At 42.5% G+C, this 12,468-nt stretch overlaps 1 protein-coding gene across 1 annotated transcript; it reads left to right on the top strand.

Annotated features, from left to right (window-relative positions):
- Nucleotides 1–364: 364 nt before the first annotated feature.
- Nucleotides 365–8,770, top strand: LOC309549736 (vomeronasal type-2 receptor 26-like; the record flags this gene model as incomplete). The annotated part of the gene is made up of 3 exons (XM_082250230.1): nt 365–458; nt 7,678–7,743; nt 7,813–8,770. 3 exons carry the CDS (start codon nt 365–367, stop codon nt 8,715–8,717), a joined length of 1,065 nt encoding a protein of 354 aa, XP_082106356.1. The 3' UTR covers nt 8,718–8,770.
- Between the last annotated feature and the right edge of the window lie 3,698 nt (nt 8,771–12,468).

Below are 12,468 nucleotides of genomic sequence, written 5' to 3'. Positions count from 1 at the left end.
CCAACACTTAAACTTTTTCAGAAATAGATTTTTTTAAATGTATTTTTCCCTCAGGATTTGTTGCAGTACATCATGGACCAAACAAACCTTTTTGCATAGCAATTTATTGCCTCCAACTCCAATTCTTCCTATGCCCGTATGTTTCATTGGCGACATTTTACGGTAGATGACTTACAATTGTTTTTGGGCCTTACATTTAATATGTTTACAAAGAAAAACAAAGTGCATGCCTACTGGTCCACCCACACCATCCACCACATGCCGATTTATTCTGCTGTTATGTCTAGGACATGCTATGACCCGATCATACGCTTCCTGCATTTCAATGACAATTTGCAGTGCCCTCCGTAAGATCATCCCAACCATGAAAAATTATGTGAAAGAACCACAGGATATGTGCAAGCCTTTCGTTTTTACAAAGGCAAAGACTCCCAGCTCCATCTCCCTGAGTGCCCAAGGTACATCTGAACCAGCAGAAAAAATGTCACAATACTTAGTGACAACAAGGCTACAAATGGGGGAAAACCACAAGTATGAGGAATGAGGAAGTGTTGGCCGTGAAGTGGAGGAACAAGAGAAATGTTTAAGTCCTGTCCACAATCCACAATGACACCTTGGTGGAGATTTCTGGAAGTTGTGGTCCCATTGTAAAGCCTAAATGCATACACGATTATAATCTGTGAATGGGGGTGGTAGATTTAAATGACCAGATATTACAACCCTATTCACCAACTAGAAAGTCCCTATACTGATATAAATATTTAGTAATTTACCTTTTTCATATGGCCATGTATAATGTGTATGTCGCCTGTCAAAAGTCAAGAGAAGGACCCAGCACCCTCCTCAAATGGATTGAAGAAATTGTCACTGCCCTGATCTACAAGCACAGATCCCCCCCCAGGAAGCATTCACTCTGATTGTGTGAGTCAACTTCATGAGCAACCTTTTTCCTGAAAACATTCCCCCCACAGAATCAGAAAGAAGACGCCGAAAGAAACGTTGTGTATGCAGCAGAAGAGGGGTTGGAAGAGACACTAGTTATCATTGTCCCCAATGTCCCTCCCATCGGAGAATACTTCAGATGTTATCACATATCCCTAAGATATTAGTTCTCCTTATTTTTAAAAGACTGCCATTTCCCTATTTCAAACACCTGTGCGGATCCTTTGCCTGCTACCACGTTTCTACCTTCCACGTTAATTGACCCTGGCCTGTTAAACAGCGATGCCTCTGACTGCTGTTTTGATTGTTTCTAAACCAAATTTCTACCTTCCATGTTAACTGACCCTACCTGTTTACAGATGATGCCTCTGCCTGCTATCTGGATTGTTTTTCATGCACTGACCTCCTAGTATTAGATGTGTAATTTATGCTCCTGACCTAATCTCTGCCTGTAATGGCCTAGGACTTTTTGGACCTTTTTCCTCCCTGCTGCCTGGACTGCTGATTCTGCTGCTTTTGCTGCTGCTGACCACATCCCTGCCTGCTTTTGCTTGTGCCGAAAGTATCTCTGCCTGCTGCCTGTACTGAATGTGGACAGTATTACTGCCTTCTTCCTGACCAGGTCCCTGCCTGCTGCCTGGAGGGTTCATTGTCGAGGGGGCACTGTCAGGGCTGGGGATCCTGCTATTTACTAGCAGCTCTTTCTTTCAGTGCACAGAGGCTGCTCAGCTGTCAGTTAATTACCAGCCACTCACTGTTTCCCCAGTGACTCACCTGGTTACCATTACTTGCCTCTTTAGTCCAGCCTACAGCCAGACCCTTTTGGCTATTTAACCGGTTGCCGACCGCCGCACGACTATATACTGCGGCGGTCAGCCCCGGCCAGGCAGAGTGACGTATCGGTACGTCACTCGCCTGTCACTGACTTGCGAGCCTATAGCGGGCGGGCGCGCGCCCGCCGAGGCGCGCGCCCGCCGCGGCTCGTTCACAGGCAAGTCAGTGCGTGTGACCGGCGGACTCGATGTCCGCCAGTCACACTGCGATCGCTCCTGTGAAGGGAGAAAGACAGAGCAGCTTGTGTAAACAAGCTGCCTGTCAGTTCTCCCTGTGTAAAAGTAAAGATCTGACCGTTCTACTATGTAGAACGGTTGATCTTTGCTTTTACACCAATAGCAATGTCCCTACACAGTAGAAAGCACGCCCCTAGGACACACTTAACCCCTCCCTGTCCAATAAAGTTAACCCCTTCCCTGCCAGTGTCATTTTTGCAGTAACAGTGCATATGTATAGCACTGATTACTGCAGTAATGTCACTGGTAACCCCAAAAGTGTCAAAAATGTCAGTCAAGGGTCCGATCTGTCCGCCGCAATGTCGCAGTACCGAAAAAAAAATCGCAGATCGCCGCCATTACGCGTTAAAAAAAAAAACACGAAAAATGACAAAAATCTTTCTCTTTGTTAGTAAACGCGATAACTTTTGCGCAAACCAATCAAAATATGCTTTTTGCGATTTTTTTTACCAAACATAGGTAGCATAAAACAAATTGGCCGAAAAATGTTAAAAAATTTTGATTTTTACTTTTTTTTGGGGGGAATTTCATATAAAAAAATGTGAAAAATATTGTTATTTTTGCAAAATTTACGCTCTTTTTTTGTTTATAGCGCGTGATCAAAAAATCGCACAGGTGATCAAATACCACCAAAAGAAAGCTCTGTTTGTGGGAAAAAAAGGACGTCAAATTCGTTTAGGTACAGCGTCGCACGACCGCGCAATTGTCCGTTAAAATCACGCAGTAAAAAATCGCAAAAAAAACCCTGGTCCTTTAGCAGCCAAATCCTCCGGGGCTTAAGTGGTTAAACAGCTTTGATTACTTCCCCTGAGCCCTCACGTGGTCAAAATCCCCAGTGTGTTCTTGCTGAGTTACTGTGTATGACTTGACCTGGCTGACTTCTCTTCTTATTCCTCCTCCTGATTTTGTCTCCTGCCAACTCTGACTTCTGGTTCCCTGATCCTGGCTCATCTAATTACCAACTCTGGCTTTCAAAGTCTGGCTTCTGTTTTTGACAAAGTTCCTGAACTGTGTTATTTTGCTAGCAGATTAATGGTGTGATTTTCACTGCATTTTCTGTCTCTGCCTCGTTTTATAATTGACACCTGACACCCCTCAGTCACAGAGGAATTGTTACAATGGTTTCTTTTTTTTTTTCTCGTATTTTGATTGTCTTCTAGATTCCAGTATCTAGGTGCTCTGAAGACTGCCCTCTGTGTTCCAGAAGAGTGATGAAAAGGGGGGTTCATCGATGTTGCTTTGAGTGTGTTCAGTGTCCAGAGGGGGAAATATCCAATATGACAGGTGAAAAAAATACTTTTTTTCATAGTTATGAAGTGCTCACCCCCTAAAGGGCCTGCTAATTTGGTTCCTAGATTCTTTGCTTAGTAAGTACACTAGTAGCCAGGCACACAGTTTCAGGCACTCTTATGGTTTAATGATTTGTCTAGGGATATCCTTTTTGATGCTTTATTAAAACCTTGAACTTGGAGGGGTGCAGGGTAACAATAGGAAACTCAAGTAACATTAAGTAGTAACTTGAAGACGCCTGTCTTCCTCTTAAAGATTCCAAGCACAGTCCCCTGCATCAGCTATTATTGGACTGAGCTAAACAGGGACACCAGAAGTACTTTACTAACAATTGCAGAGGCTTTGAGCACTGTATATATTGTATGGAGCCTCAGCTACATACGGTACATAGCACTGTGCTCTGGCAGTGAAATGGAATAAAAGTGAGTCAGACTGAGCGCTGCTCAGCCATTCACAGGAAGTTTTTTTTTATTCTAAGAATAAATACAAAGCTTTCTGTGATGGCTGAGCAGCTATCAGCCAGACATAATTTTGTTCGTGGAGCAGGATGGGAAGTGCCCATCCCATTGTGTAATGGGCCAAGTAAATTGAAAAGAAACTTAACTCTGGAAGCTGTGTCTCCTTGCAGGTAATGTTTACCCATTTCTGAGTTATGGGGATGATTTACTAAAGGCAAATTGAGCTGAATGAGGAGCAACTCTATGGACTTCCATAATTCATTCATGTGTAGAACTGCCCCCTTGGGGTGGCTTGTTGCATGGGTGTCCTCATCACCTCTCACACCCTGAGCCTGCTCCAACCCATCTGACACTATCAGTTCTGTCATGGTAAATGATTGAGACCACAAAGGTTGCAGTGAATAAACAATTTACTGCTCTTTTGTTTTAGAAGTAAAATCAGAGTAATCAAACAAAAGTCAGAAATTACACAATCGTTTCAAAGAAGAAAAGATCCTAAGTTCTCAGTCAAGGATTTATGCCTCTTTGCTCAGCACTCAGGATCCAGAACACAGGCAACACATACATACACAAACAAATGTGTATATATGCTAAGAGGATAGTGTTCCGGAACAGTGAACAATGCTTTAACTATTGAATGTGGTTAGAGAGTGACCGCAGATAAAATTACTATACTCAATGATTTGAATGCAAAGTCAACCTAGCAGAGTGCACTCTGTATGCTAACGGGGGCCCCCTTTAAAATGAAATGCAAGTGTCTCCGGGTGAGTGAGGCCTCACTTATCTTCACCGGCAAGGAATCCCACAATCCAAGGAAAGTATTTGTAATCCAACAAAGAAGGGAGGTTGAACTATATTCCCCAAAGTAATAGCAGTTGTAATCCACAGAGAGGCAAATGCAGTTTATCCTATGAGTCACCACAGGTTAACATCCTAGGACTGGATTGAGGGCTTAAGGCCTGATTCACCCACCTTGCACTATATTTCCATTTGCAGTGTCCAGAGTTTGTCAGTGTGACCTTATCAAGGTACACAATCTGTTTGCCCTTCCCAGAATCAGTCTAGGTCTGAATTGTAAAAGAGATGCAGGTACTGGATGTCTCTCACCCAAACCGGGAGATCCGTTCCCCTCTGCAACCAGGCCCCGCTCTCATCAGCATCTCTGTCAGCAACCTTCCGCTCAACCATACCACCGAGACTCCTCTGCACACTCACACTGCTGGCTTCACTCCGATGTCCGCCACTAGGCCTCGGCCTAAGTTCCTGCGATCCGCAGCAGCTCTTCCCCTTCTTTTCAGTCAGCTATTGTTGAGGCAAGAGAGCAAAGCAAAGTCCCGCCTCCCTTTACATAACCATCCCAGCAGGCTCTGCGCATTCTGTTGCTCCCTGGGAGAAGGATCCTTCTGTCTCAGCAGTTTATGATCCTTGCTCCTCCCGGACTACATCTCCCATAATGCTGAAGTCACTGTCTTGCAGAACTTTAATATTAATAACAATGTGAACAACACCAGCCTTGCGACCTGGCTACACATGTTCAAACACATTTTTTTTTAACCACTTAAGCCCCAGGGGGTTTGGCTGCTCAAAGACCAGGCCCTATTTTTGCGATTCAGCACTGCGTGACTGTAATGGAAAATTGCGTGGTCGTGCGATGCTGTACCCAAATGAAATTTATGTCCTTTTTTCCCACAAACAGAGCTTTCTTTTGGTGGTATTTGATCATCTGTGCGATTTTTACTTTTTGCGCTATAAACAAAAAAAGAGCGACAATTTTGAAAAAATAACAATATTTTTCAAATTTTTTTATATGAAATTCTCAAAAAAAAAAAAGTAAAAATCAATTTTTTTTTACATTTTAGGCCAATTTGTTTTCTGCTACATATTTTTGGTAAAAAAAAAATCGCAATAAGCGTATTTTCATTGGTTTTGCGCTAAAGTTATTGCGTTTACTAACTACGGGAAAGATTTATGTAATTTTTATTGTTTTTTTTTTTAACTAGTAATGGCGGCGATCTGCGTTTTTTTTTTTGCAGGACTGCGACATTGCGACGCACAGATTGGACCCTTGACTGACATTTTTGACACTTTTGGGGGTACCAGGGGGTATAAATATGCACTGTTACTGTAAAAATGACACTGGCAGGGAAGGGGTTAACTTTATTAGTGATCAAGGGGTTAAGTGTGTCCCTAGGGGCGTGATTCTAACTGTCAGGGGGCTTGGCTTGTTAGATCATCACAGAGACATACGATCCTACATAGCAGGATCGCATAGCCTCTGTGATGATCTAAGGGAGAATGACAGACGGCTGTGTTTACATCAGCCGTCTGTCTTTCTCCCTCTCCTGAGGGAGATCGTGAGTGGCCGGCGGACATCGAAGCCACCGGTCACACGCGCGGGGATGTCAGTGAACGAGCGGGGGCGGGAGCGCGCCACCGGAGGCTCGTGCTCGCCCCCTACAGGTTCATGGGCGATCGACGTAGGTCTACGTCACTTTGCCCAGGAGCGGCTGACTGCCGCAGTAAATAGTCGTGCGGCAGTCGGCAAGTGGTTAATTATCATTGTTCCTATTGTAATGGGAAGTTTCAACTCACAACTTATTTGCCTTTAGTAAATAAACCCCACAATATTCTATTGTGTTTCTGTGTCTGTAGCCCAAAGAAGAGAAAGTAAAGTTTGGCCGGACCTAAGAGGCAAGATAGGATGCACAGTTTATATAAAATCCATTATTTTATTTATATACAAAAAGAAAATTAAAAAGCATGCACAAGCATGCATCAGTAAAAGAATGTGTATTTACATATAACCAGATCAGCCATAATAAGCCATCAAATTGCCTACAGCGATATATACACAGTAATAAACCAATGAAACCCTGTGCGTCAACGTGTTTCTCTGTGGACTGTGTCTGTAGCCATCTTGGTAGAGCCAGAGCTTTTGCTCCCTCATGTCAGAGTCAGGGATCACAGGTTTAAACTGAACATAGACTGTTCGGGCAATTGAATGAAAGCCTGAACTTTTGCCATCTGGCCTCTGTGTAGCAGAAGTCGAACATCATGTATGGATGCAGTATTTCTACCATTTCTATATATGAAAGCTTTCTGCTATCGCTGGTTCCTAATATTTTGGCATTGTTAAAAGGATTTTCTCTTACTTCTTGCTCTGTTAGCAAATTTCACCCAGGACAAGCGATCAGGAGAGATCTATCCAACCTACAAAAAAGTGATAACAAATTTTGGTTCAAAAATGTAGGACTGTTGTCAAGTTTTTATTGCAGTGCCCCTGCTGGGGAGATTTCTTCAGCTTCCTTTTTCAGAGTCAATAATAACTTGGAAAGAAAAAATTGGAAAATCTTGTCAAAAAAATCAGTTAGCAATTGCCACCAACTGAGGTTCTAACATTTTCTATTCTATGAAAAATTTAAAAATAAAAATCCTAGAGACAAATACATTATTAGAACAACCTAATGACATAAATAATATCTGCTGTTTCTTTCATTGTTAGATTGTTATTTCAATTGATTCCCAGAAAAAGCATTTGAACTTCTGCTAGACTATTATATCTAAATAAAAAATGCACCTATATATATATATATATATATATATATATATATATATATATTTTTTTTTTTTTTTTTTTTTTTTTCAAAATGCATGTGACTAGATAAATCTCAGCTTTTATTAGAACTATTAACTTTGTGAAAGAAAAAAAAGCATGTTGCATTCTGATTACATCATTCATGAGTATTCACATTTTTTTTCGTAAATGAAACTGACAGTCTCAGGTGAAAGTTGTATGGCTACAATTAAGCCCATGTGGGTGAAATGTGTCAGTGGGAAGTCCTTAGATGTGTAAATAATCATGATGTCATGATTATTTAATATATTCTGTGGTCCATTATTCTATTCTTTCTATCTAGCACCTGATCCTCAGGAAATGGTGGAAGCAAAAGCTTTGGCGCGGAGGATGGTCTTATCTTCCTACTGTTAGTAAACATATTGTTTAAAATTAAGATATTGTAATAGTTGTTCACACTATAGACATTTTCTTTTAGATAAAGGTTCCTGTCATAAATGTTCAGAAGATAAGTGGCCAAATGATTACAATCAGTGTGTACCAAAACCTGTTGAATTTCTATCTTACGGGAATGATCCAGCTCCTCTCACAGTCTCAGTTATTTCTATTTTACTATTTGTTAAAACATCCACAATTTTGTGCATCTTTATTGTATTTCGAGAGACTCCAGTGGTCAGAGCTAATAATAAAAACTTGAGCTTCATTCTTCTGGTCTCCATCATGCTGAGTTTCCTCTGTGTGTTTTTGTTTTTGGGCCGGCCTGGACCTATCAGCTGCATGTTTCGGCAGACATCCTTTGGGATCCTCTTTTCAGTGGCTGTATCTTCCATTCTGGCCAAAACTATTATGGTCTACATGGCCTTCAGGGCCACCAAGCCTGGAAGTTTCTGGAGAAAATATATTGGAGTAAAAATACCCAACTGTTTGGTTTTTCTTTGTTCATTTATCCAGGTTTTAATTAGCATCATTTGGCTATTGACTGCCTGTCCATTTCCAGAAAGTAACACTGACCTATATCCTGATAGAATTATCCTTCAATGTAATGAAGGATCTACTCTGACATTCTCCATACTTCTGGGTTACATGGGACTTCTAGCAGCTGGGAGTTTTTTTGTGGCTTTCCTCGCCAAAAATTTACCAGACAGTTACAATGAGGCCAAATACATCACCTTCAGCATGCTGGTGTTCTGCAGTGTCTGGATCTCTTTTATTCCAGCCTATATGAGTGTTACAGGGAAGAACACTGTGCTAGTAGAGATATTTGCTATAATAGCTTCTAACTTAGGAATTGTGGGTTGTATATTTATTCCTAAATGTTATATTATCCTGTTGAGACCAGATTTAAATTCAAAAGGTAAATTGGTAAAACAAAGGAAAATCTGACAAATACATTTTCTTATTGAATTGACAATGAATTTGAAGTGAAACCCGCTTCATCATTCCCATTATGCCTAAAATATGTGGGCAGATTTTTCAGTAGCAATTATTAGGCAGAAATGATTCTACAACAAGTAGTTGTCACAAAGATGTGTTATTGTTATTTTATATGCAATAAAATTATTTAAACCACTACTTTGCTTTCTTTATTTCACAGATGGGGAATATGAAATGCTGAAAGTTACATTAAACAAACTAATAAGATATACAAAGCAATTGAAAAAAAAATGTTTTACATTTATTATAGACTAAATCCCCGTACACACGCACCGATTGTTGGCCGTAAATTTTCGGCCAACGTCCGATTGTCCGATTGTCAGCTTGTTAGTATGATGCTTCCGACAACCGACTGCGACTTTTCGTCCGAACAAAATCTGGTGTGCATGCTATAAAATTTTTGTTGGCCGTCACCAGAATGGCCGATTGTTCGTCAGTCAGTACAGATTCCGGCCGACAAAAGTCAGATGAGCAAGACTGGGCATGCTCAGAGAAGAAAAAACACACGGAAAGTAAAACAGCACATGACATCACTTCTGCAGTTGGTTGTTGTTGGCCGACAAAATTTGTGTGCAGTCTAGAGCACATTTCAACCAACACAACAACACTGGAGAAAAGATGGCCGATAGGTCGGCCAACAATCGGTGCGTTTGTACGAGGCTTAAGTTTTTATAGCACCATTTCAGTTTCCTATTAAAGATCTATCTTTTTGGTTCTTTTACACTGAGGTTTTCTAGCAATTGTTAAAATATCACATCATTTGTTTATACTTAGAACTCTATATTTATTGGATAAAATCATAACTGAATCCAGGTAAAATGGTTACCTTTTCTGAAATTACAGACTGCTGTATGCTATCCTCTTCCTCTACTTCCATGCTGCCAAAATCCTTATCCTCCTCCTCCTCTTCCTCCTGTGTGTTTTGTGATCCTGCAGGAATGATATCTGCATAAAGGGGGCCTTGTGAGGAAAGGAAGTCCTCCTCTTCCTCCTGCTGTTCTGCCTCAAGTGCCCTGTCCATGATTCCACGCAGCATGTGCTCCAGCAGGTAGACTAGCGGGATAGTGTCACTGATGCATGCATCGTCCCGGCTCACTATCCTTGTGGCCTCCTCAAATGGTGACAGGACAATGCATGCATCCTTAATCAAAAGCCACTGGCGTGGTGAAAAAAAGCCAAGCTCCTTTGACCCTGTCCTTGTGCCATACTCACACAGGTACCGATTGATGGCCCTCTGCTGCATGTGCAGCCACTGCAGCATTGCCAACGTTGAGTTCCACCTGGTGTCACAAATGAGGTGGTTGGTGGGCAGGTTGAATTCCCGTTGAATGTCAGATAAGCGAGCACTGGCATTGAACGAATGGCAGAAATGGCCACAGACTTTCCTGGCCTGCCTCAGGAGATCTTGGAAGCCCGGGTATCTGCTCAAGAAACGCTGCACCACCAGATTCATAACATGTGGCAAGCATGGAACATGTGTCTAATGTCCCTGTCAGAGGGCGGAGAGAAGGTTGGTGCCATTATAACATACAACCATTCCTGGCTCAAGCTGTATTGGCGTCAACCATCTCTGAGCCTGCCCCTGCAGAGCTGACAGAATCTCTGCACCGGTGCGACTCCTATCACCTAGACAGACCAACTGAAGCACAGCATGGCATCTTTTAGCCTAACTGCTTGTGTAGTTCCTTGAATGCTTAGGGAGCACTGCTGCTTCAGAGGACAATTGAGCAGAAGAGGACATGGAGGAGGAGGAGGTGGGAGAGTAGCCAGATGTGGCAGAACCAGCACCAGCTTTTTGGAGGTGTGATGGCAAAACAAGCTGCAACACCGAACCCTGTCCTGTCCTACCAGATGAAAAGGCAGCAATTGTAATGCTAGAAATTTGGCTCAAAATGCTCAGGACACTGAGCATGTGGATGGCTGGGACAGTATTTCTTTCTACGGTTAAGGAACTGGGGAAGTGACATTTTCCTGCTGCTCAAATCAAGCGGTGTACTGCTAACAGATTGGGTACAAGTCTCTGTGCCACTCATTGATATACCATCATCCCTCTCAATGCTGGTATTTGAGAAGGCATGAGGTATAGTAGGGTTAGAGATCGCAGGTGAGGAGCAAGGTGATGTATGCTTGTTTTGATCTGGTGCCTCTTTCAGGTGCTGTTGACGGACTGCATGGCAGGTCGTCATATGCCTTGTCAAGCATGTGGTGCTCAAGCGGCTGGTGTTCTGGCCACGCTTGATCCGCTTTAGACAGATGTTGCAAACAGCAGCACTGCGGTCTACTGCACAGGTGCTGAAAAAACCCCACACTAATGAACTTTTGGGAGTTCTCCGTGCATGATGGTGGGGCAACTGAAGGAGAAGCTGTGGAGCAGGAGCCTGTGGAACAGGCCGCTTTGGCAGCTGCGGTGGAAGGCAAACTACTGTGAGCATGGGTGTCAGAGGACAAGGAGGATGAGGACGGCTTATTGATCCACTCCACCAACTATTCCACATCTTGTGGCTGAATAGCACGGGCAGCACTGGAAATAAAGGATGGGCGTGCCCGACCTGCAGAGGATGCACTATGTCGACTGTGACCACCACTTTTCACAATGGAAAAAGAGGCTGCATGCCCTCTTTTTGTGGCCTGTGAGCGTCGGCCTCTCCTTGTCGGCCTTTTTTACATGATAGTAATACAGATCAATATAGAGTAACGCAACTGACCAGTAGATACTCAATGACCTGATATGATGTAATCGATAGCCCTATAGATGAGCTGTGGTGGTTATAGATGTATACAAGTGACCGATGAACAATACTCTCACTGATATGTGATGTGATCTATAATCCTATAGATGGATGATCTGTGCTGCTTATAGCATGTACCCAACTGACCGATGAACAATACTCTCACTGATATCTGATGTAATCTATAATCTTATAGATGGCTGATCTGTGTTGCTTATAGCATGTACTCAATTCACCGATGAACAATACTCTCAGTGATATCTGATGTAAGCTATAATCCTATAGATGGATGATCTGTGCTGCTTATAGCATGTACGCAAGTGACCGATAAACAATACTCTCATTGATAGCTGATGTAATCTATAATCCTATAGATGGATGATTTGTGCTACTTATAGCATGTACCCAACTGACCGATGAACAATACTCTCACTGATATCTGATGTAATCTATAATCCTATAGCTGGATGATCTGTGCTGCTTATAGCATGTACTCAACTGACTGATGAACAATACTCTCACTGATATCTGTTGTAAAAAAACAAATCTCACTGCCTGAAACACGTTCTTGGTCCTCCCTACACTGCTAGGAATGAATCACTCACTTGCGCTGCACTTTCTGATATGATGTAAAAAAAACAAATCTCTCCCTGTCTGAAACACGTTCCTGGCCCTCCCTACACTGCTAGAAATGAATCACTCACTGGCGCTGCACTGTCTGATATGATGTAAAGAAACAAATCTCTCCCTGCCTGACACACATTCCTGGCCCTCCCTACACTGCTAGGAATGTCTCTCTGCACTGTCTTGAAAACTCAAAAAAAAAAAATACTCTCAACTTGCCTCACACGCGTGCCTCTCCCTGTCTCCTCGCTCGCACAATGACACTACATGCTGCGGCTATGTGGGCAGCCTTTATGTAGTGTGGGGCGTGTACTTGGCCCCTGAGCCATGATTGGCTAAAGGCAGCC

The sequence above is a fragment of the Pelophylax lessonae genome (genome assembly GCF_965119305.1).
Source record: "Pelophylax lessonae genome assembly, chromosome: 1".
In the NCBI taxonomy this organism is placed as follows: Eukaryota; Metazoa; Chordata; class Amphibia; order Anura; family Ranidae; genus Pelophylax; species Pelophylax lessonae.
Note: the sequence above shows the minus strand (reverse complement) of the source record. Positions and strands in the feature narration are given on the sequence as shown.